This window comes from Manis javanica, chromosome 15, assembly GCF_040802235.1.
Source record: "Manis javanica isolate MJ-LG chromosome 15, MJ_LKY, whole genome shotgun sequence".
Taxonomy (NCBI): Eukaryota; Metazoa; Chordata; class Mammalia; order Pholidota; family Manidae; genus Manis; species Manis javanica.
In genome coordinates this window covers 79,517,843-79,545,179 of record NC_133170.1, presented here as the reverse complement: position 1 = coordinate 79,545,179, position 27,337 = coordinate 79,517,843, and the positions used below count along the sequence as shown (strand labels likewise).

Below are 27,337 nucleotides of genomic sequence, written 5' to 3'. Positions count from 1 at the left end.
CAAGCTGAAGAGGGTAGAGTGTGTGCATTTTCAAAGCACAGGGTAGTAGCTGACAGATACAGCTTATATGAAATAGCATGTAATACACACCATCACATGCATTTTCTGAAGCTCGAAATCTCTGTAAACGTATTTCCCCACTATTTTAAAATCAGAGTGGCTTGGAGGAAGGTTCAGTCTGTTCTCAAGTTTCTCAAGGCTGTATCCTGTTCAAAAATATTTAATCCCAATGGGTTTTAATATTGATCTTATAAAAACAGACATGTATGAACTGAAATGAGATGGCTAGTACATTTTTGGCACTGTTATTATTTTTTGTTTTTCCTTTACAGATTACAAATACACATTCAGATATTTTAAAAAGAAAAATAGACACCAACCTGTCTTTTCAGTCACACTGTACATTGTCCAGCTCACATGATCCATTTTTAGGCTAAAACAAACTTTTAAAATATGGTTATAGGTGCTGTACTACTAAGACGACAGTATCCTGAAAAAAAAAAACATTGACACCTTTTCTATACCTTCAGTAGCCAATAAGAATTCCTGGGCCACGGCCTGGCCAGTTTTAGGGAACAGGGTTAGAGTAAAGATTTTGTATTATTTCAGTCTTTATGAAAGGCAGATGTTTAGTTTTCACATAACCATGGTATGTTCTAAAATTAAATATCATTAATAGAGTCCTTCATTCCAGATGATGCAGGGTTAGGGTTAGAATATGCACCAAATAGGAATAAAAGCAAAGATGGGATTTTGCCTTTTTAAAAAACCATTACATTATTTGCATTGTTGATCTTTCTCCAAACATAGCATCGCCTACTAATGGTCTGGAACATTTCTCCTTCGGTTCTTTAATAAAATGGGGTAGGCTTTGGGTGGCTAGAAAGCAGCCTTTAATGATCTCTTGCTGTGCAACATGAACACATGCCTTAAGCAGCACAGATGCAGGAATTCTTTTCTGGCAGAAGGAAAATATCTGGGCCTCCGATCCCCCCGCCCCAAGACTGAGGTCCAAGCTCCTGGCTGGGGGAGGCTATGAGCATGTCAGATCCACCTGCTTATTCGGCTCCAGATGCATCCTACACAGAATCTGGATTCCCAGCCATTCTTCCAAAAGCATGATGGCCAGAATGGTCTTTTCTTGTTTGAAAACCAGCTGATTTAAAACAATTCTAGAGAGCATGTTGGGGATATCCAAGAGAGATCTAAAAGCACTAAGCCGGTGTGCCTCTCTGAGCCACCACCAGGGAGGTGACAGTCCCAGGGAAGTGATGTGTACGTACCATAACTTCCATGCATGCTCACCCTGGCCTTCTCTTTCTACCTGTATTTAGGAAAGCGTCTTCCTGAGGGTCACAAACCCACCAGTCCCACTGGGTTGGCTCCAAAGGATCCTGATAAACTGTGAGAGCGCTTTTGTCATTAATGAGATGTTATGAATGCCTTTCTGGCTTGCAATTCCTCCTTCCCTCCTCCTTGGTATTCAAATAGTTTGATGCAGGTTCAGTTGTGGTTTTAAGCCCCCTGTTCCCATTCCTCTGCACCTCCACAGTCAGCAATCATACCACCACCCAACATCTGGGCAGAGTTTGGAGAACAGAAGGGCAGTTTCTTTTTGCGGGATTCTTCCTTCCCCTGCGATACTTGATTGTACATATATTCTGAAGGTGACGCCTTTAGAGAAACAGTGCCCTTGAACTCCCTTATTTAGAGGGCTCAGGCATCCCAGCACACCAGGAGAAAAACAGAGCTCACCTCTGGATTTCAGGCCACGGCACCCCGACCTGCACAAACCCTTATCACTATGGGCGAAGCTGCCTGTACCTCCGAAGCCTGTGGGTCTGTTATCACAGCTTGAGGGTGGCCTTGCTCAACAAGGTGATGGATCCTGGCACTTGGAGCATAAATTACCTGTTCTTTCACCACTGAAGGAGTATCCAAGAAAACAACATCTTATTAACTCGACTCCATCACCCAAAGTTCCTTCTTACCCAATTTATCATTTGGATGCTCGGACCACTCATCTTCTCTGAAAATTTTCCTTTGTCATTTACCACCTTTCTAGAAAGAAAACATCTTATTTTGCCAACATCCAGTGAGGCCAGGGTGGTAAAAGAGAATGTTTGTATAACGTCTTGGTTACTTTCAGAAGGAATATGGGTGGGAGGGGATGCGGCAAGGCCTTTTAGAAGCAGGCTAAATTCCAACCCAAATTAATCCAACAAGAAATACCCTTTCCAATCAAATATTGGGGTTTCAATTTGTACTAAAAACATCATGGACATGGATCCCAAAGATGCATGCAATCTGATGCAGCCGTAGCGTGGCACTGTGGATGGGGAAACGGCCTGGTTTTGCTGTTTTCCCCTCTGCTGCTGTTTGCCATTTTGCAGTTCTTCCCCCTGCCTTCAGAATTGAGGCTGTAGCATGAACTTGGCTGCAGCTGCAATCCATCCAACCACACCTATTTCAATTTTAAATATAATAAATACAGGGAAGAAAACAGTAAATCTTCAATGAAGAGTCTAAAGAAAAGACAGTCGACACTCTGGGGTTTTAATCAAATGCCACATGGTCTCTGGAAGAATTTCTCGAGGAGGTTCTAGTTGAGTTCGTGTCTGTCCGTTCCCTTCTCAGGTGTAGCTCTTTTTAGATGGAAACTTCATACTCTCTGGTTTCCTGCAAGAGAGAGAACACATATCTGACGAACCCGGTGCAGTAGAGTTACCCAAGAATGGCTCCACCACAACACTGGCCGCGTGACTTTGGAAGCGAGTCACCCTGACTCGCTTTTGCTGCCAAAGGGTCACAAGAAAATGGGTCACATGGGGGCCCGAAGAGTGCTTGTGTCCTGCCCTCCTGCCACCACCATCAGCAGAGGCCACGTGATAGCCTTTGGCCCCAGCAAGCCAACAAAGGACACGGAGAGCAGCGCTGAGTGACCCAGCCCACAACCAGCCAACCCCAGATGTGTGAGCGTGAGAGTACAGCCCAATCAGCAGCCACCATGTGGCTGGAACCAGCTGGAAATACCACTCCACAGACTAATGAACGAATCACATATGTTGCTTGAGCAACTGAATTTGGGGTTGTTTGTTACCCAGCATCATTATAGCTTTAGGTAATGAATATGCTTATACATACTTAATACGTACTTATACATATTAATAAAGTCTAGTTTCAGAAGTGCTATATTTATTAGCTTGGTCCTCGTTAGCATTTGGAAATGAGCTACACAGGATGTAAAGTAACATATGACCTCTTCTTACCAGCACCACAGCTGAAGTGGCTACAATGGGTGGGTGGTGAGCAACCGGTTCAATTTCTCCAATACTCATGGTGTGGAACGTATCCCAGGCCCCCAGAGCGGAGGAGCAGGGAGCTGCTCTAGGCTTGGCGCTAGGAGATGTCACTGTCACAGGCTTTAATGAGGGTCTACAGTTCCTGCTGGGTCAGCACAGATTAGCGATTGTGTCTGTGCTTCCTGGTGGATGGGAGTGTGCTGGGTAGACTCTAGGGAGGTCTCCATGATCCCAACTTCCTGGCAGTCACTTTCTTGTACGATCCCCTCTCCATGAGGGTGAGCAGGACCTGATATTTGCTTCTAAAACCAACAGAATACAGCAAAGGTGCTAGGATGCCACGTTCATATTTATATTATATAGAATCGTGACTTCTATCTTTTGAGGAGATTCTCTCTCGCTGCTTTTGAAGAGGCAAGCTGCCCTACTGTGAGCTGTTCTACAGAGAGGGCTGCACAGAAAGGAATTGAGGGTGGCTTCTAGATGACAACCTGCAAGAAACTGAGGCCCTTAGTCCAACAACCTGCAAGGAGCTGAATGCTGTCAACAACCATGTGAGCTTGGAAGTGGATCCTTCCCCAGCTGAACCTCAGATGAGCCAGCAGCCCTGGCCAGCACCTTGACTGAGCCTGAGAGCCTTGAGGCAGAGGACCCAGCTAAGCCGTGCCTGGACTCCTGACCTACAGAATCTATGAGACAATAAATGTGTGTTGTTTTAAGCTCCTAAATTTGCAATAATATTGTAACAATCAGTAGATAACTAACACAGGAGGTTAAAGGAAGTGGAGGTGAGGGAAAGTGAGTGGAGACAAGGAACAACTCAAGTTTAGGCCCCCCCAAACATTGGGCGATGATTGTGCATCATTATTCAGGGAATCGGAAGCACTGTGGTTCGGCAAAATCATGGCCAGCCTTTTGGTTTCTCACATGAGCCTCTGGGCCTTTGCACGTGCTGTCTCTTCTACTTGGCATCTTCTTCAGCCACCTCCTAGGTCTACCCACTTAATGTATCTCAGCTTTACTCACTTTCTCAAACTGAGACCACCCCCCCTCCCCAAGTGTTCCCCATCATACATTCTCGAAACACCCGGTCCAGTTTCCTTCATGTCCTTAGAAAGTATGATTTGTTGTAATCAAGATATTCATTGGCATGTCTGATTGAAGTGCCAGAGGAGGTAGGATAGTATAATGATTAACAGCATCAGCTGGAGTTTGCACCCAGGCTGGGCCTTCTGGCTGTGTACAGCCTTAGCCAAATCCTTTTTTCGTCTCTGGACCTCAGTGCCCTCATTGGTCAGAGATAACTGCAGAATCTATCACTAAGAGTTACAAGCATTCAAGAAGATTATGCATTTAAAGTGCCCAGCCAATGGGACTTATTTATTATTATCAGCTGTCTCCTTTGCAAGACTATATACTCATTAAAGTCAGGACCACATCCATTTAGTTCATGACTGTGTCTTTAGTACCCACACAAGGCCTGCCACTGTATGGGAATGTTGTGCACTGCCTTTCAGTAAGGCGTGCAGTTCAATAAGATGTGTGGGAATTCTGCCTGCGGCCCCCATGTCACAGCTGGTCTCTGATCCTTCTTGGCCATCTCTCCAGGGGTCTCTGATTCAGGCCCTTCTTTCTGTGATTGTTCTGCCAAGATTGAACAGCATTACAGGCTTGTTATGGGCTTGCAAAGAGGGCTGGGTTTTCCCAGCAGTTATCTCAACAGAGGGCATGCAGGTTGAGACAGACCCACCGGCTGTTGCCTTTCTGCCAGGGGCATCAAGGGCCAAAGGAAATCAAACTTTCAGTTCTGATGCTGGAGAATTTGGAGCAGACAAAGAGGGAGACATGGGGAGAGAAGAGAAACCAACTCACCCCTGTCTCATAAATGGGGTTGTCAAACTCGGTTTCCACGGTGATCTGGCTGTAGGGGTGGGCGTACATCAGGGGCAGGCGGAGGTTGGAGTAATAGCGACATCTGGAGACAATAAAGAACAGAGAGGTTACTTCTCCCCAACTAGGAGACACCTTACAATACCGAAGGCGAGCAGCTGGTGTCACTTCCTGAGCACCAGAACCTCCACAGAGGACTGGGAGGGTGTGTGCAAACAGCCTCGAGTAGGTGAGAGGTCACGTGAGTAAAAGCTGACATAACTGCTCTTAACTTCCTGCCCCATCCGTGAGGGCCACAGCCTGGTGCTCCCCTTGCTGGGGAGGGGGTGGAGCTCCGTTTGTTTTCACACATATAGTGATTCAAGTCTCTCTGTAGTGCAAGAAGCAACAGCAATAACTGGGCATTTATTGAGCACTTTCTCTGACCACCGATTTAAAGGCGGCTCCTCTGTTACCACACACTCTCTCTTCCCTTCATGGTGTGCATCATAGTGTGTTATACTTTGTGTATTTCTCCTCTCTCCCTACTAGACTGTTGAGCCCCATGAGGCAGGAACCATTTATATTAGGGAAATGCCTGCCTCAGGACCTTTGCATGTGCCACTCCTCTGCCTAGAATCCTTTACCAGATATTTGCCTAGGTTACTTATTACAGTTTTCAAGTCCTTACACAAGCGTCATTTCTCAGTGGGGCCCCCTCTACCGACCCCATTTAAGGTGCAACCACCACCCCACCCTGGCTCTCTTTTTCTACCTGCACTTACTACCTTCTAATCTACTTCCCTTCCTTACATACTTTGCTTATTGTCTGTCTTCCCCCATTAGAACCTGGGCCTATGTGTTAAAGATTTCTTTCTGTTTTGTTCACAGTGATGTTCCCAGAGCTCAGAAAACTGCCTAGCACATAGTTAGTGCTCCATAATTGTGAATTTAAATGAATTAGTGAATATCCTGGCCATGGCTGAATATCTTCCTCCTTGATTAAAGGCAAGTTCCACAGCCCTCAATACTCGGAACAATGGTACATGTTAGACTGTCAATACGTATTTGTTGAATAAATGAATGAATGAATGGGTGATGCCATCAGTCCTGAGTCCGAGGGCCTGCAGCATGAACTCTCTCCCCCACTGAGCCATAGCTCCTAGAGGTCAGGGGTAGTGATATCTTGTTTGCTGCTGCAGAGACAGCTCTCCTACCACACAGGGCTGGTAGATGATCCATATACGTAGCTCTCCAGGAGCTGAGTTGAGTCACACCATCTGCCAATCATACAAAACCCCCGTCCCCAGGCTACAGGAGGAGACCCCGAGGCTCAGAGAGGTGAAATGCCCGGTCCCCCAGTGCACTGGTCATTGAGTAGGTGGCAACTCCCTCACCCCACCACCATCCTGAAGTCCCCTACCTGGTGATGTAAATGTAGGCCCCTCCCAGCAGCAAGGAGATGATGAGGACCGGGAGGAAGATCGCCAGGGCCATGTTTCCCCCTTCCAGCGACGTCTCGGCTGCCGCTTCTGCTACTAAACACACAAGCCGGTGAGGCCCTCGTGTCCCGTGTGCTCAAGCTAAGCAGGTTCCTGGCTCCCAGGTGAGCACCGGCCCTCCCAGTTCTGCACCCACTCAAAGAGCTGACACCACAGGGCTTCAGACTTAGACAACCATCTACAGAGGGAAGATGAAGCAGAGCCTAGAGAAAATAGTGCTGCTTCTCTGCAACAAAGGGTGGTCGCAGGGCGCTACTGAGAGTTACACTCTACTCATCCGGATCGTACCATCCCCATTTTTGGGATGGGGGTGCAGTTGAAATCTGGCTAAAATCGAATCCAAGGGAAGACTCGAAGGAAATCCCAGGTGTGCTAACTGGGCAGGCAGATTTGCTGACATTCCATGGAGAACAGGAGCTCGTTGTCCCCAAGCGGTGGGCACCTCCCAGAACTGCTCACGGAGACATCCAGGGCACAGGGCAGCTGGGTCACTTCCCAGGGTGCACTCCCCAGTGACACCTCCAGCCGGGAAGACCCGGTTTCGATTGTCAGGGGCCACAGCTGCACACTCTCGGGTGACCCTCTTGGCCTCCCCGGAGCCTCCTGCCACCTGCCCGTGGTTTGTGGAAATTGCAAGAACTATGGTGGCTGTTGTGGGGGCTGGGGGTGTCTTCCCAGCATGGCTTGAAGGGAGACCTCACATCTCTTCCAGACAGCTGGCCTCCAGATTTCCCCTGCTCTTCTCCACGGCCACGTCTAACAGGGAGCAGCTCTATGACAACCTAGAATCCATTAACCACTGGTCTCTGGGTCTGAAAAATTGATCCTAACACCCAGGATAAATACATGAGCACAAGACATTCCAGGGGCACTCATAATCTCTGAGCAACCCAGGCCTCTGAGACATCCTCATGGTTCACTGGTGGGTGACAGTTAGTAAAGAGATTCCTGAATGGAGACCAGCACCACCAAACACTCCCCCTCTTCTCAATGGAGTGACTAATATGTGCTTCCCCAGCCCCTGAATTTGTACCCCGACTCTGGCTACTTAGATTAAAATGTCATCTGTTGCAAGAGAAAGCAACTAATGAAATGTAATTCCTATAGCCCCACATTCTGAGTGAATTATTCATTGTCAGAAAGCTAAGTGACTTCAAAAATAATAATAAAAAGTGCTTAATGAGTTCAAACTTAAAAAAAAGAAAAAGGAAACGATCTATATAATTTTCCTCACATCACAGCCCGGGGGAGTGATTTTGTACCAAACTACATGGAGAATATGTACAGAATGCAGGACATTTTACATACGGCAAGTCAAAAAGGAAGGAACCACAAAACCGAAACAAAAACTGAAGCCCGGAGAGCCCTCAGCACCTGTTCCACACGAACAAATCACCCTTGGTGATTCCTAATGAATGGAGGACAGAAAACAAGGCGGGTACAGGGACAGGAGTGTTGGGGACAAGAAAACTGAGGCGAAGGCACCCAGAGCTCCCTGGGCAGACCTTTCCTTCCCCAAACCAGTAGGATACTCAGCAAAGAAGGCAAGGCAGCTCTGGGGTTAGTTTCCCAGCACAGTCCCGTGTGGGTGAAAAGTCTCACAGCAGGAGCGTGCCTTTCTCGGGCATGCGGACCCCCAGACTTTCCCGGCCTCATGAACAGAACTGGCACCACACCCCTTTCAGGTCGTAGTTAGGACCTACATTGCCAATTCAATGATTTTTTTTTTTCTGTACAATATCATTTCTTTTGAAATTATCTTCAGCAGTGTGAAGGCACAATTCTTGCTTATGTTTCTGAAGCACTCAGATAAGGATATCCAAGGAGCTGCCCTCATTTTCTGCAATTAGCTTGACTTACTGGATTTTTTTTTTGTCAGGGAACTCACCTTCTAAAGCGTGTTCAAAACTGTCCTGATTAACTGAAAAAGAAATTGGAAACATCAGTTAATGTTAAGTGAGTTTACTCTGCTGGAAATGACACCCCCGAAAATTGGGAGCAAACGCCCATATGCCACACTTGGATGAAGTCAGTGCTATTTACTGGGGGCTGGTGGGAAAGAGAGTGGGCATGCCTGGCTATGGAAGGTCAGCGGCAGTAATGGTGAATAATCACTGAACACTCACTCTCTGTCAAATAGGTGCCGAGAGCTTTGCATACACACAGCTGCTCATCTAATCCTCACAACAGTCTGTTAGGTAGATTCCTGTATCACCCCCATCTTACAGATGAGCAAACAGAGGTGCCGAGAGGTGAAGTGACTTCTCTGGCATCACTGCTAAGTGATGGAGGCAGGATTACACCCCGACTGCCTGGCCTTCTCTAGCCTCTGCTCTCCACTACGCAGTTCTGGCCTTTCTTTGTTTCCGGGTAGGACAAAGGCTGCTGAACAGTGAGGCTGAAGACACAACCCCAAATCCAAAATGCAGCCGGTGGTGAAACTGTTTTCCTGCTTTGAAATACATGTATATATGGACCTTTCTAATTTCACTTTCATTCCATATTTATTTGACTAGAATTTATATTTCTTATACAACTCTTTTCATTCACTGCACAGACTAGGACTCCCTGGAATCCACTCATTTCCCTATAGTCCCTGTAAAACTTCTCTGCAAGTTCAAGATGGTGGGATTAGCATCTCCATGCTTTGGCATCAAAGACATTATATGATAGCTGAGCACAAAACATAATGCTCACACAACGGGTGTCAAGGATTCAAGACCCCAGGGGGAGGGGCTTACATAAAAGATTTCATGACATGGGAGCAGGAGCGGGTGGCCACCAAAGGCCCAGTTATCTCATATTCTACCTAATGACAATCTAATAATTGTCATGGTCAAAGTCTCTCTGACTTATGCCACTACTACGGGATGACAACAGAACCATTGGTAAAGCTATTTCACTAACTAGCTAATGAACTGAAGGTATCTTTGGAACTAGGGCCTAAGGGAAATGGAAATCCTGGGGTAGTTGCTTCTCACCCAAGAGGAGCTGGACTTTGGTTGCCTGCGTGGCGTGCACCGTCCCCCATGGATATTAGACCTAGAAGGAGGCACTGAATGTGTATCCCTTACAGTGTGGGCAGTCAGGCATCTGGGGATCTGCTGTTCAGGTTCCCAAGTAGAAATTGAAAACTGCACGCTTCTGTTTTACCTGGGGAGAGAATTCTGAGCTTTCTACCTGATTCTCCAAGGGATATTAATGCTTCAAAATGTTAAGATCCACTAGCCTAAAAAGCATTGAATGTATTTAGGATATCAACATTAATTACCTCAAAGACCTAGATAAATGGATCCTAATCTCACTGAATGTGTTGCAACTTAATTTCAATGATGAGTATATTTCATTGATAACTGAAGTCCGTTTCCCCTCTTTTTACCCTCTCTGAGATGGGGGTGACTTACATCCAAGCTGTGTTTTATCGATGCCACCAGGTGGCGCTCACGACGCCTGTGAGCGCATTACAGCCTGGGCATCAGAACAGGGGAGCAGCCCTCCTAACCCTTGGGAACCCAGTGGTTGTGAGAAGCGGGTGCAAGAGGCAAGAAACGTGGAGGCCACGCCGTTGAAGCAGGAGTCAAAAGCAGAATGGCTCTCCTTTATGAAAATCTAAACTTGAAAAAGCTCTTTCAGTAAGTAAAAATAAAAATGCTCAGCAAGGAGAAGGCAGAGTGCCATAGTTTAATTGACAGCATTTTTTTCTCTTTCTCAGTGGTGCAGAAAATAACAGCGGTATCTTAGATAGAATGAAATACAGTAGCTCTGCTGTTGAGAGCAAATTCAGAATTCCAGCAAGCGGGTCCTGACGTATCCTGGTCCCTCAGCCCCTGCATCGTGAGCAGCTCCGTTACCTTTACAGACGGGCAGCGGCCCGTTCCAGTGCGATGGCTGCCCCAGGATGCACCGGATGGTCACTTCGCCCATGAGCTCGAAGCCTTCGTAGCACATGAAAGTGAGGGACTCTCCCGGCAGGTAGAGCCTCTTGTACAGGATCTGGTACCCGTTCTCCGGCAGTCCCGGGTTGTCGCAGGCCAGGGACTCCTCCGCTGAAAGGCAAGCCGAAGGGGCTCTGATGAGATAGTGCGGGTCTTCAGGGACGCTGACTCACAGTGCATGTGATCTGGCTTGCACACCCTCACGAGCGCCGTCTCTCTACATCCCCGCCTCACTCGAAAGGAGTCAAAAACAGAATTTGCCGAGCTCACCTTTCACTCTCCTAGCTCTGGGCACACAGGGCCGCGGTAGAAGGCACTAGGATGTGGAATCTGGATTAGAATCTGGGTTCTGCTACTTACTGACACAGTGACCTCCAGCCAGAGCCACACCCTCTCTGAGACTCAGTTTCCTTGTCAGTAAAAAGGGACTAATAGTGGTACGTATTCCACAGGGATCTGGAAGATTGAGTAAGATGAATGTAAAATGTTTGGCATGTATAGGTACTCAGGGAATGATGGATGGTGGTGTGAAATTATGAAATATTCTTCCTGCTTCTCACCTTATGCCCACCCAGCCAAACTAAGCCTGTGAGTAAGCTTCTGTGACAAAGGCTGTAGGAGACCAGATTGTATACAATTTGCTCTGCCTGCTCCATGGACTTGCTTGGGGGGGAGCTTGGTCAGCAGTGGAACACCAGAGCTTCCCTCTGAGGCTGAGGTGGCAGTGATGAGGTGGGAAATGAAGCTTTTGGGGTTAGTCAGGCTTGAGCAGGAATCAAGGGTTTGCCCCTTCTCTGCTGTGTGACCTCAGGAAAGCTACTCACCCCCTCTGGGCCTCCTTTGTCTGCTTTTAAGTGGACACTTGTACCAGCCAGGCACTTTTGTGAGGGTGAAATGTGTTAATGTTGGGAAGGGCCTTTGAACATCAAAAGTGCTCAACAAACGGGCCTGTTCCCCTTGTTCAGCAGAGGAAACATTTTAAAGCTGTTTTGTGTCCAACAGCTTCGTCCTTAAAAATACCCTGTACAATCTCCCTCTAGCTCCCGCACCTCGCTGCTAGCATTTGACTGTCCCCTGCCTTCCGTATCATCTCTGACAGCCTCCTGCCTCTCACGTTGCTGGAACCACACGCTGGGCTCTTCCTCAGGCTTCTGGGAGGGTGGCGTGTCTCCCGACACCTGGCTCGGCTCGTGAACTCATTAGCATGGGTGTCAGGGAAGCCCTCTCCCGTGAGCTGCAGATCCTGGGCTGAGATTTTCGGGTGCGGCGGCCCCAGAGGGAGGGAGTGAGGGAGGCAAGCCTCCCGGAGACCCAGCAGCCACTGCTGCAGCCCAGACGGTCTTTGGAGGCTGTGCCTCATTAGTGAGGTGTCTTTTTTTTTATTTTTAAAAATCTTATCTCCATCTCTCAGTACTTTTAAATAAGCTTTTATTTATAGCTTTTCATCTCTGGGTCTCAGCCACTTGAGCAACTCAGTTCAGTAATTCTGATTGTCCTTTACAGTCGCCAGGAGGCAGGCGGAACAGCATTTGTGTCCTGGTCTGCCTTCACGACGTGCCACAAACTGGGCACCTTAAGAAACCCCGAGATTTATTCTCTCACAGTTCTGGGGGTTAGAAATGTGACATTGAGGGGCCACGCTCCCTCCAAAACCTGTGTGGGGACCTTTCCTTGCCCCTTCCAGCTTCTAGGGGGCGTAGCTGCACCCGCCGGAATTCTGTCACCACCCGGCAGCCTCCCTATGTCTGGGTCTAAATTTCCCTCTTCTTACAAGGACACCTGTCCCTGGGTTCAAGCCCATGCTAATCCAGCACACCCTCACCTTTCCCTGATCATATCTGCAAAGACCCTCCTTTCAAAAAGGGTTCCAGTGTCAGGAACTGGGGGTTAGAACTTCAACATCTTTTCTCAGGGGATGTAATTCAACCGCTAAGAGAAATGTGAACTTGGCCCAAAGGTCTGGAGACTAGGAGGGGACGAGGCTGTGGGTAGGGGTTTAAGGCCACAGGCTACAATACCTCTGGGCCGTCCCTGCATGGGTTTGCACCCTGCCACTCACAGTGAGATGAGGGCAGGGGCAAGGCTGGGTGAAGGGGCAGTGGATGCAGAGACTGGAGCCCCCAATTTACCTCCTAGCTCTGCCCACGAATATGGGCCTTAACCATATTTTCCTTTGAGTCTGTTTCTTTTACACACACGTACACACACATTTACTTATATACGTACAGTTGACCCTTGAATAATACAGGTTTGAACTACATGGATCCACTTATATGCAAATTTTTTGCAATAAATATATTGGAAAAAATTTTGGAGATTTGCAATGATTTGAAGAAACATTCTTTTTTTTCTGACTTTATTGTAAGAATACAGTATATAATGCATATAATGCACAGAATATGGGCTCATCGACTGTTTATGTTATTGGTAAAGCTTCTGGTCAACAGGAGGCTATTAGTACTTAAGTTTTGGAGGGGTCAAAAGTTATGCGTGGATTTTCAATGGTGCAAAGGGTCAGTGCCCCTGCCCTTTGTGTTATTTAAGGGTCAACTGTGTGTATGTATAAAATCTGCTTTGCAATGTGTTTTACACGTGCAGTAAATGGTAATTATTACCTGTCTTTCACTCTGAGCTTTAGTTTCCTTAATATATATGCACACATACACACATATATACATACTGCATCACATATTCATATACATTCATAAATACACATAATGGCCTAGCAAAATGTCTTAACAATCAGTAATGACTATTATTATCTGTAAAAAGGGTCAGTTGTATCTTATCTCCAAATTACCTCTCAGTTGTACAGTATTTTACCTCCCGGGTTCCCTCCAGCTGTGAAATTCTAGGACTCAGCCTAGAGGGGCAGATGGAACACAGGGCATGTGGTTCTACATTCCTTGTTTGGTGTGAAAACAGAATAATAAAGTTCTCCCTTTTTCTGTGCAGGAGCTTTTAATTTTGATGTAGTCTTACTTGCAGCATCTAGAGTTCGAGCTGGCTGTACCCTGAATGGGACTGTTTACAACCCACCCACATAAAATAGTACTGCTGCTGATGGCTTCTAAACTCCCAACATTGCGGGAGGCTTCTGGGCCTTCAGGGCAGCCTCCCGGTTCTCTTCAGCAGAGGTGCTGATTGCTAGCTGCACGAGAGAGAGACTGGGGAGCTTCACAAAACCTCGCCACCCAGGCCGATCCCAGCCAGCTGCCTTGGGATCCCCAGGGACTCCTAAAGCGTCCCAGCTGACCCCCACACGCTCAAGGCTGCGACCCTGGACCACGGCTCTCCACCTCTTCTGCCTGGGAAGAGGAGCAACTTCTCCATCCTCAGAGAGCCCTTGGAAGCCTTTTATGAGGTTTTACGGGTAAGAAACCCCCAGAGTGTTTTTTAAACCAAACATTTGCTTTGGGGGCTCCACGCAGATGAGGCCGAAGAGAGTTTAAACCCAGCCTGCTTGTCCCTGCGGACTGCTCCGTTTTCAGCCGAGTCAGGCAGGTCTGGTCTCTACTTTGAACTCGCTGTGTGGCCTGGAGCAATGATTTTACCTCTCTGAACCTTAGTAGCCGCTTCTGAAAATGGAGACCACATGCCACACCCACACGGCTACTCCAGGAAGCAGAGAGGGACATTTGGCAAAGGATTTAGCGCAGAGTCTGATACGTTTCCTGTCAATGTTACAGTATTCATGCCTTCGATCTGTGCTAGCTATTGTGTGATAGCAATAACAGAGAATGCGCCCAAAGGGTGGAATGGCTCCTGCAAGCAGCCCCGCCCTCCACCGTGGGTAAGAGGAAACCTGCGCCTCCCGCAAGCTGACAAACAGGACTCACAAACGCAGTGGGGCAGGCGAGACGTCCAGATGGGAGTGCCGGTTTCACGGCTGTAGCAGGTCAGAAGAGAGCTCCCCTCCAGCACAAAGCCAGGGTTGCAGGTGTATTGGATGGTGGTGCCCACCAGCAGAACAGGATCCGAAATTAAGCGGGTCGAGTGGTCCACTTCTCCAGGGTCGGTGCAGTACATAACTACACAGGATGAAAGCAGACCAAGTGGGCATTCGGTCCCTTACTATTACAGGTTTGCTCAGTACTAAAGAATGATCTAGAAAGTTTGCTTAGGTCTTTTCCTGTTTGGAAGGTGATGCATCTGTGTGCATCGGAGATGGCTGGAGAACAGGCCGGGATGAGAGACACTGGAAATGTTTGCATCAGGGCCCAAAGATGTATGTGCAAAGTGGTACACTGCACCATTAGTTGTAATGGCTGAAACAGAAAAATAATGCAAATTCTCTAACAGGGGAATAGTTAAAAAAGAAACAGCCATTCCATGAAATCCTGAGCAACTGCAAAAGAGAACAAAGTGAGGGACGCCTTTGCTATTTTCTTTTTAGTGCCTGAGTATAATAAAAGAACCACTCATTACTTTTTAATGAAAAAAAATCAACATAGATAAACCACAATAAACCAATGAGAAAAGAATGAAGTAAACAACATGGGTGATATGCAAAGTTATCCGTATTTCAGAGTTGGGTAAACAGCAGTTGCAAGGCAGTTTTGTATAAATTGACCCTTATTATAGAAAAATAGCCATATCTGTGACTATTTCTTTATATATTCCTATACATGTCTGTATATCCGTGGCACATACACACATACATGCACATACATATGTGTAAAACACCCATACACACGCTAACTGTTTGTGTGGCTGATTTTGTGGACTTCTAGCAGGTTCTTTCATGGTCCTCACAATTGTAATAAATTTTCTTTGACACTAGAATATTTATGTCAGGAATTGTACCCTCTTTCTCTGCTCACACTTAGCATTTCTTATTGTGCAACTGGTAAATCAAGTCATGTTGATAAGTCTACCAAAGTATCACCAAAGACTCACAGTAAGAGAGTTGAAGACTAGAGCTTTAAGTAAGAGGAAGGAAGCAAACAGCTGGGGGAAGAGGCCACCTCCATACACAGCTCCTCTCCCTGCTACCAAAGTACCAGAAGAGAAACCAGAAGCACTTCTTTTTTGTCAAGATATTCAACTCAGCTGTCACCAGACATGCCTGGCCTGTGGTCCTGAGGGGCGCTGGGAGAAGGAGCCAGGAGAGGACCAGGATAGACACTCTCTGGATGGAGTTGGTTACCCATTACAGGGATTTTGAATGGGGGCTCCAAGGTCCAACTGAGATTTGTTTTGCTTGGCTACTACCAGTATTTTAAAGACCTCAATTTGAATGATGTTTTTTCACAGGTTACATACATTCCCATCTACCGCAGTCTACACCACTCCCTATTGTCTCCTGCCCTGTCTATTTCACTCATTTACATTATCTGCCAGGCTTCTGAAGGCACCTGCATCTGAGATCTCTGTTCTAGGGCTACAAAATGACATTTGTGAGCAGTGGTAACGAGTTAGTGGAGTAGGAGGGGGGCCTGGTTCTATGTTAAATAATCCCACCACACCCACACAGAAAGCACTCCACGGGAGGGATGGGCCGCTGTTGACCTAGAGGAAGAAAACAAGACTATTCTTACTTTTCTCACAAAACGGGGGGTCGCTGCTCCAGCTGAGGTCCCACTGGCAGGTGAGGGTGTCACTCCCCACGAGGTCGTAGCCAGGGTCACACTGGTAGGTGATTCTGGCTCCCCTCACGAGCTCCGTATGAGAAGTGGTTTTCCAGCCGTTCTGGATCTCAGGCAAATCTGAGCAGGAGTCATTCCTTGACACCTCTTTAAAACAAAAACATCATCCTTCGATGGGGAGGTGGCCTGTTTGTTTGGGGAGATTCCCTTTAAGGATGTCAGAGGGAAGAGCAAATAGAAGAAAAAGCCTCCAGAAGGAAGGAAGACACTTCCAAAATACCTTACACTGTGGGAACTCTTCTGTAAAGAGACTTTACAGTGATCCCTTCCTGTAGGCCACTAAACTTACCCAGCATTCTCTTGTTTATTGATGTCAGTTGAGGCTTTACAGTCAGATAAAATCCTAGCTCTGCTCTGCCACTTACTAGCAATGTGACTGGGGTACAATAACCTCTCTCTGTGTCTCAGGTTCTTCGACTTTCATGAGAGCATAATCATGATAGTGCCTGCCTCATGGGGCAGCCAACTTACAAGATGCCCCCAGTTATTCTCATCTCCTGGGGTTCATATTCTTGTGTAGTTCCTGCCAACACTGAACAGGGCTGACGTGTGTAACCAATATGCTATTGCAGAAGTCATGGTGTGCGATTCCGAGGCTAGGTCGAAAAAGACATTAAGGCTTTCTCCCTACTCTCTCTTATATCACTGTCTGTGGAGGAAGCAGCTGCCATGTTATAAGGATGCTCAAGCAGCTCTGTGGAGAGATCCACGTGGAGAGAAGCTGAGGCCTCTTGCCAACAATTGGCATTGACCTGACAGCCACTTGAGTGTCCCATTTTGGAAGTGGAGCCCCAGTCAAGCCTTCAGATGGCTGTAGTCCTCCCTGACGTCTTGACTACAGCCTCATGAGAAACCCCAAGCCAGAATCAGCCAGCATTAACTCCTGAATTCCTGGCCTACAGAAACTGTGAGGCAATCAATGTTAATTGCTAATTTGGGGGAGTAGTTTGTTACACAGCAATAGGTAGCTAATACACTCAGCCTCATTCTAAGAATGCCTGTAATTTGAAGGGTTTGATAGATTAGTAATAGATATTTTTATAGTACATATAAAGATATTTAATTATTAAGATAAATATTTAACTACTAAAAATAATTATTAGTGCATTCTTCAAATCACATTGCATATCACCAGTGAATCCAGAAAATGCTACCCATAGCTTATTATCATGTGTCTTCCCCTGTTTTTCCTTTTGCAAACTCTCATTACTAAGGCAGCAATCCAAAGCCCACTATTGCTATTCTTGCTTCCAAGTGCCCACTGCACAGATTTTGAGAAGACAGCTAATTATGTTGTATAATTAATTTGCAGTTCTCATGTGCTTTTGGGGAAAGCAAAGCACCTCCATTGTCTGCAGGAAAGTCATTCTGAGAAACCAGCAGTGGATTTTCCTGGGATTTCATCATGATTTTATATGGGGAAAGGGAAAGGCGATCTCATGGGTGTCTGCAAGATGAAGGGGAGAGGGAAACGGCTTCTAGAATTGCTTAATGGGGAACAGGAGCCTCTATTTTTAGGTCTTTGAAAAAAAAATCAGCCAAGCCCTGGATTTGGGACACAGCTGCAAGTGCTCAAACTATGGATGAAAGGGGAGAATCGGGGGGAAATACTGGATATGTGGTGTGTCTTGTGCCAAATGCTTTGAGACCAAGAAAGCTTTACTTGTCTGACTCTATCATCCGAGCCAACATAGCCACACATTCCCGTGGGACCTGCCATCTCTGGCATTCACTACATTTGTGATCACTCAGTTGCTGCCACCATGTAGCAACGTCTCGACTCAAATCTGGTCCCCACTGTTTACTAATTCAGTGGCCTTGGCTAAGTCTCTTAGCCTCCCTGTCCTTCAGTTCCTAGACTCCATCCAAGAGACCCTGATTCAGGTATCTGCATGTTTACCTAAGGTGAAGGTTCTGGAATTATCTGCCCTTATGGGCTTCTTAACTTTTCTAAGTATGAGAAAATTGGTCTACAAATTGGAGAACTACCCTTCTTTTCTCTTTCCTTCTTTCTTTTAGAAGCTGTGTGACTCCAGTCATGTCAATAAACATCTCTGAGCCTTGTCATCAATCACAGAGACAAGAATCACAACCCTGTCTATCCCTAAGGGCAATGTGAAAACTAATTAATGTGCAGGATTTGAAATGAACACTAAGATGCGTTATATGGACTTACTGGTTTGCTTGACTAAGATTTTGTGAGCACACACCACATGCCAGGCACTAGAAATACAGGGATCTGAAGTCACGGTTCCAACTCTACAGTCAAGGTCAGCACCGTGGTCCAAATTCTGGACAAAAGAAATACCCAAATGCACTTAATGCATGCCACCATTTTCCATTTGAGTTTAGCTGAGCTTATTTATTATTGTAGGATTATTTACTGTGGAGCTTATTTATTATTTTAGGATGAGAGGAATAAACCCACAAGTGACTAATAGCCCTTTGAAAACACTGCCTGCTCATCTCTGCTTTTTTATCCCTTTCCCTCCCAGGTACTTGGCCACAAACATTAGCAAAGCACAAGAAACAGTGAGGAGAACTGACCTTTGCTTTTGTCTGTGCAAAGGCGGATTATGGACGGTCAGAACCACGTAAGCCCAGAGCGCTCCTACGGAAGATTCTGACAGCAGTCAGAGCAGGTAAGTCTTGATTACCTTCCAGAGCTGGGTTTAGGCCTTGAGATCAATCTAGGAACTCCAGAATTCTCTGGGTGACCACAGAAACCCCTCACCCTTCCCTCCGGTCCCCCTCCTGAATGGGAACTGCATCTGTATCTGGTCAAATCCAGGCCCGGGAGAGCATATACGTCTCCCAGGCCGTAGCAGACATCACGGATCATTTATGGCATTCTTCTCCACTGACGACAGGGATGGCCTCCTCTGAATTCTTTCCAATGTGCTCTTCAACACGGATAGTCACAATCAAAACTAAACACAGAGGCCTACTTGCCTTTCTTGTGAAATTATCCACGTGCTTCTTCAACAGAAATAAGAACAAATGGAAATGTTTTCTCTCTTTTTGTATTACCCGCGCTAACCAGGCTGTGTATCCCTGGGACGTGACCTCTGAAATCCTGTGCTGGCCTCTCTCACAGCATCCGCGCATGATCCTGACACTGCAAACAGTCTGTCCCTTTTTCACTAGCTGGGCCAAGGGCAGGGACAGCATTCTATTTATTCCTATGTCCCGGCACCTAGCACAGGGCCTAGCGCAGAAGAGATGTAGAGAGATTTTTGTGAGCCAAATTCCCTGGAAAATGGAGACAATGCATTTGAAGATGAAATAAATACAATATATGCAAGAGTGCTTGCCAACATCAAATTGTCACACAAATTTGAGTTTCAGCTTCAATTAACAAGAGCACCCTCCTCTTCAAGATGTTGCCAAGATGGACGTTGGCCAGACTTTCTGGTCAACCTTGAGCAGCCTTGGATGGAGTCAGCTTTCTGCTATCAAGCTGGGTGCAGTTTTGAAAGACCGACTCAGTCACCAGAGGAGACAAATGAGCAACACTATGACCTCATCTTCCAACCGGCAGGGGCGGGGGAGCGCGGAGGAGGAGAAGTCTAAGGAGACAGATGGAAGCCGCGTCACCAGAAATTCTTCTTCCAAAGGCAGCCGACTTTGGAGGGTGCATTGCCTGGACAGCCAGCATGTGCTGTGCCCCTATACCCAGGGCACCACCTAGGAAAGAGGGGAGAGCCCACGGGAAATAGCAGCGGAAACAGCCTGAAAATACTTAGCAGCACCATCAAGGGTAAGAAGGACCCTGAGAAACATGAAAGAGAAGATCAGCGCTCGAGCAGAGCAGGCAGGGATGAGAAACGTCCACCAGCTGGAAATGAAAAAAGCAAGCGTCTTACTTACACATGCATAGGCTCTTTGAGATGCCAACAGCCAGGGAAGTATTTTGGAGGCAGGAGGTGGTACCCAGACAACAGTTACAGTAATAGAGATGGGCCAAGCGTCAAGCTGAGGGGAAGAAAGAACCAATGACATGGTATCTTACGCAAGCCAGAGGGTCCTTGGTGGTGCGGGTGGTAGCAGGGAGATGTGGCAGGATAAAACCGCCTTTTCCCTGTTTCATGCTGGAACTCAGGATGTCAACTTTGCTCCTGGGGAGGGGGGTGCAAGCAAGTCCCCCAATTGCTGGCTGAATCCTGCCCATTGAAATCCTCAGGATGCAATCACCCAGCATTTGGGATGCCAGAAGAACTTAGGTCTTAATTACCCCCGTGTATCTCCCATGTTCTCTGCTACTGGCAAGAATATTGGGGATGAAGAAACCCTAAGAGCTGGGAGCCAGGAAGCCAGGGTGGGAGCCCCAGGTCCACTCCCGGTGAGCGAGTCCCTTACCCTCCGGGGTCCAGGGCTGCTTGTGCAGTGACACAACAGGCTTGGACCAGTTGCACTGTCAATTTCAGTCCCTTCCAGGACTAGGATGGGTGAGACCTTACGGTGTTCCTGTCCCCTGACCACTGGGGATGATGGCAGCTTGGATGAGAGTGATGGTCAGGGGAAGATGGAGAAAGTGCTTGGATTTGAGGCATATTTGGAGGTTGGGTTGAGAGGATGGATTGGGCATGGGGCAAGGAAAGAGGAGGCAGCCTGAGAAGCCAGGAGAGTTGGGGCTCCACCTCCTGGGATGGGCAGAGAGCAGAGAAGCCGTCGGGTGGCCGTGGTGGGGAGACAGGGAGAGAAATAGTTCTGTTTGCCTGTGTTAAACCTCAGATGCAATTAGGTATGTGCAAGAGGGTTGTTGCCAGGAGTTGGATGGATGAATCTGGGGTTCATGAGAGAGGTCCAGGCTCGGGGGGCACGTGTTTAAAGCCCCAGGACTGGATGAGAACACACAGTAGGGGAGTGTAGACGGAGGGGAGGACAGGCTCCAAATGGAGCTCGGGACCCTCCTGGGCTGAGCAGAGGAGGGTGATGGAGCCAGCAATGAATCAGGGGGAGTTACAGTGAGTAAACCGGGGAGCGAGGTGGAAGAAGAGGGTATCGGATGATCAAGTGTGAACTTAGCTGGACTTCAGTTACAGGTTTTTGTTTTTAAGATGAAGGGGAGAGATACGGTTTTGAAGCCACAGTGAGGATGCAGAGAGACGCCCCCTGCACCTGCTCGTCCTAAAGCACAGGAGGTGGGTGAGGAAGGGCTGTCTGCCCCGGAGGGAGCTGCCGCGGAGAGGAATCCTCAGGCGGGTGGGGGCCGAGCGTCAGTTCAGGCAAGACGGTGGCAATGTTCTTTGAGAAGATGCAAATATAAAGTCCCACTTGACGAGAAATGAAACACGATGGATCTTCAAGTTATGAGGCATTATCTACCCAAGTCCTGACATCAACCCTGTGGAGGAGGTATCCCTATTCCCATTTTACAGATGACAAAAAGGAGGTTCAGAGGGGGTAAGCAACCTGGGGAAGTCACACAGCCATTGATGGGAAGACTAGGACTCCAACCCTGGTCCTTGTGACTGAAGAGCCCAAGTCCTTAAAAACCACATATATTTACTGTGCCAATATATTAAAAGATCTGTGTAGCACAACACCCCCACCCCCAGAAAAAGACATGTCTAGAGAAAATCATCAAACACAAAGCAGAAATTCACCAGATGAAACACCTACCTATGTAGTTCATGATGAATCCTTGGCCCTTCCCGAAGATGAGGCCGGCTGGATCCGAGCGAAACTGGATGGTGAGGTCCGGCGTGGAGGAGTACAGCCTCTGGGGGCCACTGTTCCCAGGGTACTGCCCCAAAATGTGGGGCGTGACCTCGTCACCGTCGTAGATGGTCAGGATGTCACTGCTGCTCAGGTTCAGGCTTCCGGGGCGGAGAGAAAAGGAGGGTTCTCATGAAGCCTGGTGATGGTCATGCAACAAAAGCCTTTATTTTTTTTTCCGGCAACACACACTTTCTTGAGACATACTGTGTGTCAGGCCCCAGCCCGGGAACTGGGGGTGAGGTCGGCATAGACTGTACATGAGACCGGGACATGCCCATCCTTCTGACAGGCAGGGCGCGTAGATTTATGGGGGGACTGGGCTTTTGAGGACCCATCCATGAAATGATCTTCTCTGCATGGTGCTCAGTGCAGAGTCAGACGCTGCCTTGTAAGTGGAATTGCCTTCCACACCCCCGTCATTAAGCACCTTTTCCTGGGTGAAGCTAAGTGTCGGACAGGAGGCCACATGCTGGGGGCGTGACACTAGTGTTTCGTTCTGCTTTGATGCAGAGCAAGCTGACGGCGTGCTAATTATAACTCGCCTTGGGAGTGAGGGGAAATGATCTCTCCATTTATTATGCGGCAAGTTCCTCATCATAAACCGGGTTATCTGTTATGTTTGGGGCATGAGGCACAGGGTGGGAGGGAGGCATTTTGAACTATTCTCGAACTGGCTGTCACTATTTGTAGCGTTAAAGGTTTTCAAAGGCTTGAATGCAAGCAAGTCACTTGACACTAATATTTGGACTGCAATGGGCAGTTAATAACCAGAAGCACTTCAGTATGTCACAGAGACAATGTGCTGTGTAAGGTGTCCTGGAGAAAATTGGTCCCCGATGGACAGAACGCCAGAGAATTCGGCTTTGGCTGCATCCGTCACGGAGAGAGATGAGCTCATGCCTCTTCCCTCCCTCCCTTTCTTTCTCATGTCTTTCTCTCTTTCTTGTATCCCTCTCCCTGATATTTTTGAGCACCTACTGTGTGCCAGGCACTGTGCTGTGCTCAGGTGATGTGAGAGACATGGAGCAGTGGTGTACTGAGACTGACAGCCAGGGGCTGGGGCGGGAGTTACGGTCAAGGTGTTTGGAGGGGCCAAGGATGGGCTGCCCCCACATGTGTCCCTTTGACGTACTGATGACTTGGAATCCAAAGATACTTAAGAGACAGCCAGTTCAGGAACACTCTGACCTTCCTTTGTCTCCAGAAAGCAGGAAATAAATCTACCATAGGAACAGAAAGGGAATGGGAGATAAAGAAACATCCTTACCACCAGAGAGAGGGATTTCAGAGCCAAGAAGGCTGTACAAACAAACGTTGTTATTTTTCCTCGCTGAGGACCAGCCCAAATGCTGTTTAGAATTCCTTACTGCTTGAAGCTTCTAAACATGTTTCGTTCGTCCCGCCAATTTCCTCCCAAATTTCCTGTCTCTTTGTCTAAAAAGTATAAAACCTACATACCTTGCTCATTTCTTAACCTCTCAATTTCATTATTGGGCCTTTGTGTGCATGTAATTAAACATATATTTTTCTTTGTATTTTTCTCCTGTTCATCTGTCTCACGTCATTTGATTCTCAGACCAGCTGAAAGGAACTTGAAAGGTTGAGGAACACTTTTCCTGCCCAACAGCATACACTCAGAACGGGGGCATCAGGGAGGCCTCCCTGGAGGAGGTGATGCTTGCTTTGGATCCTCAAGAAAAAGCAGGGGATGGCGAGGCAGGTAAGCGGCGGGTGGAGAGAAGGTAATGCACAAGGCAGAGGGAAGAGGCGAGTGAGGCCATGGCTCCTGATGGAACCTGCCTGGTGATCCGTGTGCCCAGGATGGGTACAGACCCAGAGCCTGGAGGCTGCAGGAACCAGCCTGAGAAGCACTCAGAGAGCCAAGCGTAAGCATTTGGATGTCATCCTGCTCAGGAAGGGAGACCCTGAAGGGGGCATCCTGACTGAGCACACCATTGCCAGGGGAGAGGCATCCTGGAGATGGCCCTGAGCAGGCTGGCAACCGCTCTCCCCGGGCAGCTTCATCCGGCGCCCAGGGGCCGTGCCTGCTGCTGGTCTGGGAGGGGGCAGGTGGGCTGGAAACCCTTTACACTGCATCAGTTTATGAGCAAACAACAGAAACACAAGGTAGCTGCTGCAAGTGTGTTTCCAGAGGGCAGGGGATGCATCTTATTCTCCACAATATCCTCCTCCACCGAGTCGTGATTCCTCATGTCAGCTTGGCCAAGGGGTGGCTGAGGGGGGCTCTAATTGCCCCTGCACCCTCCGTGAACTTCCTGTGGATCACTTCCAAAACATCTTTTCCTAATAAAAGCTGCCTGCTTGCTTTGCACACATGGCTTAAAGACAAAGCCCCTAGGTACCTTCTACCCCATGCCAGTTTCCAATAAACCCCTCTATTGTATTAACATTCTGGCGTTGCCACCTTTTCTTGCACACAAACAGTGCTTAATAATTGCTATGATATCAAAGAGCTTGCCAGAGTCTACTTGACAGAAGAAATAGTGGGATTGATGTCAGCTCTTGACCAATGGTAGGGAAGAGCTTCTTAACTCTAAGTGTCATGAAAGCATCAATGGCTCATGAAAGCGCCGGATTAGGCTAGTGTGAACCATGGTAGATGGGTGATATTTATTCCTTAAGCTGACTTCACAGCTGATCTGCTGGTAACAGTGGGCTCCAGACAGTGCCCAATGTTGGTTTTCTTCTATCAGTCATTTCAATGATCTAAATGCAATAGAAACATCTTCAAGGGTGCAGATAGCTTTCATGGTCAAACCCTAGCACAACTCTTTTGTTCTTTGTAAAACAGAAAGCGGCAGCGTGCTGGAGAGAGCACACAGTCTTGGGAGTCAGAAAGCTTTAGCTTGATTCTTGGCTCTGACACTTCCATAAAGGGCATGGGGTTCTTCTGAAGTTCCTTGCCTGTCAACTGGGCTTCATATTTCCTGTCTATGTCATGGGCTTTCCGCGGGAGGTGAGGCATGCAGAAAATCTGGAATCAGATTCCAGATTCACTGACACTACCTGAGCAAGCCTGGTTGGATCATTAGAATGTGGTGTCATATTGTAATGCCATCATGGACATCATCCCCATCACCCTCACGCTCACCACCACCACCGCCACCACCACCGCCACCACCACCACCACCCTCCCCATCACCACCATCATCCCCATCACCATGATCACCACCACTGTCGTCATCTCCCTTTGGATTGCTATTCACAACAAGTGACACCAGATGACTCATGTCAGTGGTTCTCAGCAGGGCTGGCTTTGCCTCCCAGGAGACATTTGGCAATGTCTAGAGACATGGTTGTCCCAACTAGGGGTGAATCAAAGTCAGGGATACCACTAAACATCTCATAACGCGCAATACAGCCTCCCGTAACAAGCCATCATCTGGTCCGAATGTCCACAGTGCTAAGGTGGAGAAGCCCTGACTTAGATGAGTGCGTTCTGTCAACGCACTAGTCTGCCAAACGCAGCTTCTCCTGTGGTCCAGGAAGCTAAGAACAAATCGACAGAAGTACTAAGCTTCCTACTTTCTAAAGGGATATACGTGGCTGCGAGTGGGACTGGGTTCTCTGGATGCAGAGCCTGAGCCAAGATGTGTCCTTTGGAGTTTGGCTGATTGGGGAGGCCACCCCAGGCAGTTCTGGAGGGGACATAAGACAGGACAGAGAGGAGGCACTCAATGGGCATCCATGGGCGAGTCCCACCCTGGGCACTGGGCTCAGTCCTGCAGGAACTGTGAGAGATGGTGTAGAACATACCTTGGGGGAGAGGGAACCGGGGCATTTATCCTCCAAACCCCTTCCCTCACTGGTGGAGGGCTGGTCTTGGTGAACTGCATCTCCAGAGCCCCCACCCTGTCTGCATGGCACCAGAGAAAGCCTTCAGGTGGAGAAGCCACTGTGGGTACACATGGCATGTACCACAGGGCTCAGATAGGACGCCAAGGGCATCTGCTACCACCATCTACACAACTCCTCCAATTTGAGCCATCCCTCCACTCTAGCTTACAGAAGGCAAAGGATTTTTTGGGTCATCAGAGAGACAGGACTGACGCAGGGAGAATGTCACTACGGGAGGTGAACCATGGGAGGCGAGAAAGCGTATCACTCTCCCTGTAAGTGAGAGGGTGGCGAGGAGGGCTTCAAGGAAAGTCTTGGTGGTGTAGCGGGTGTCTTTCTGGGCTTGGGGATGGTGACTGCATTTGATGCTCACCAAGAGAATAGTAATAATAAAAATCCCGCCGGAGCTGCCTGCCCGCCTGTCCTGGGGGCAGAGCACAGAGGGAAGGGGATGTTGGGCGTGAGCCGTCGGCAATGAGAGTGGGGATAAGATACGCGTTCCCTGGGTCTAGATGTGAACCCTGAAGCTGGCAGCCACTAGGGGTCTCTTTAAAGGGGTTCCTGCCTCGAAGGGTAATGGGGCCCAGCAGAGGGGAAAGTCAAGAGCAGCCAGACTAGGAGACTTTGCCCACATCAAGGGTCCCGTAAGAGAGGAAATACCAGCACTCCCCATCTTCCGTAACTCCCAGGGCTGCCAACTTAGGCTATCGTGTGTGGGAAAGCAGCAGCCCGCCAGGGCCATCCCCCTGCAGTTCCCAGCCTGGGAAGCCCTGTGCAGGGAGGGCTGACATTTTAAAATGAATAATGTTTAAGCTATATGATTATTAGACTGAACTGCACTTACTGTGATGGGAAGATGCATGACCACGAAGCTCTTATAGAAACAAAAACAGACAAACAGAAAACAAAGAGGAGAATGTGAGGGAAGTAGAAGAATGAATAAAGGTGCTCCCTTCTGGGCCCTTCTGGGTCCACCTTTTGCCAGACTGGTTCCAACGACATACACTAGGCTGGCAATTTATTCCCTGCCCCCGACCCAAGACAGCCCGCATTTCGCCTGCCCAGCCAGCCGCGCCGGATCCACCGAGGGCATCCAGGTCCCTGCTGCTGGGCTGTCCTCAGCCACCGAGAGGAATGTGCAGGGACGTACCAGCAGCGAGACCCGCCCCGGGATGGAGCGTGCCTTTCTGCTGAGGACTCAGGCGAGATGTCAGCCAGACACATCCCAGCAGGCGTTGAGAAATAGGATGTCAGTTTGACTCCAGAACAAACGGGAGATGGAGAGGTGCGGCGGGCAGGTGGATTTGATCGGCGGTGGGAACTGGATGTAGCAGGTCCCCCTCAGGGAGAACCCCCCAAGGAGCAGGGACCCCCCCCCCCCGGGCCAGCCCCTGCCTGCCTGCTCCAGCCTCTCTCGGCTGCCAGATGCAAGGCTTTCCGTGGGTACAGGGTCCTGAGCTCCTGCCAGAAGATCTCAGCTCCTGGGTCGCCTTGTGCGC

At 48.3% G+C, this 27,337-nt stretch overlaps 1 protein-coding gene across 3 annotated transcripts in view; it reads right to left on the bottom strand.

Annotated features, from left to right (window-relative positions):
• Window positions 1–530: 530 nt before the first annotated feature.
• Window positions 531–27,337, bottom strand: part of SEZ6L (seizure related 6 homolog like) — a 161,282-nt gene continuing 134,475 nt past the window's right edge. The window contains exons 10-17 of one of the 3 annotated variants that reach the window (XM_036993612.2): window positions 21,882–22,078; window positions 16,149–16,343; window positions 14,448–14,639; window positions 10,525–10,719; window positions 8,562–8,594; window positions 6,595–6,709; window positions 5,175–5,277; window positions 531–2,679 (exon numbers count right to left, since the gene is read on the bottom strand). In XM_036993612.2, coding sequence (XP_036849507.2) covers window positions 2,650–2,679; window positions 5,175–5,277; window positions 6,595–6,709; window positions 8,562–8,594; window positions 10,525–10,719; window positions 14,448–14,639; window positions 16,149–16,343; window positions 21,882–22,078 — 1,060 coding nt within the window. In that variant the 3' untranslated portion in view covers window positions 531–2,649. The remainder of the gene's footprint in view (window positions 2,680–5,174; window positions 5,278–6,594; window positions 6,710–8,561; window positions 8,595–10,524; window positions 10,720–14,447; window positions 14,640–16,148; window positions 16,344–21,881; window positions 22,079–27,337) is intronic. The other 2 variants (XM_036993613.2, XM_036993614.2) reach the window with 2 other exon arrangements.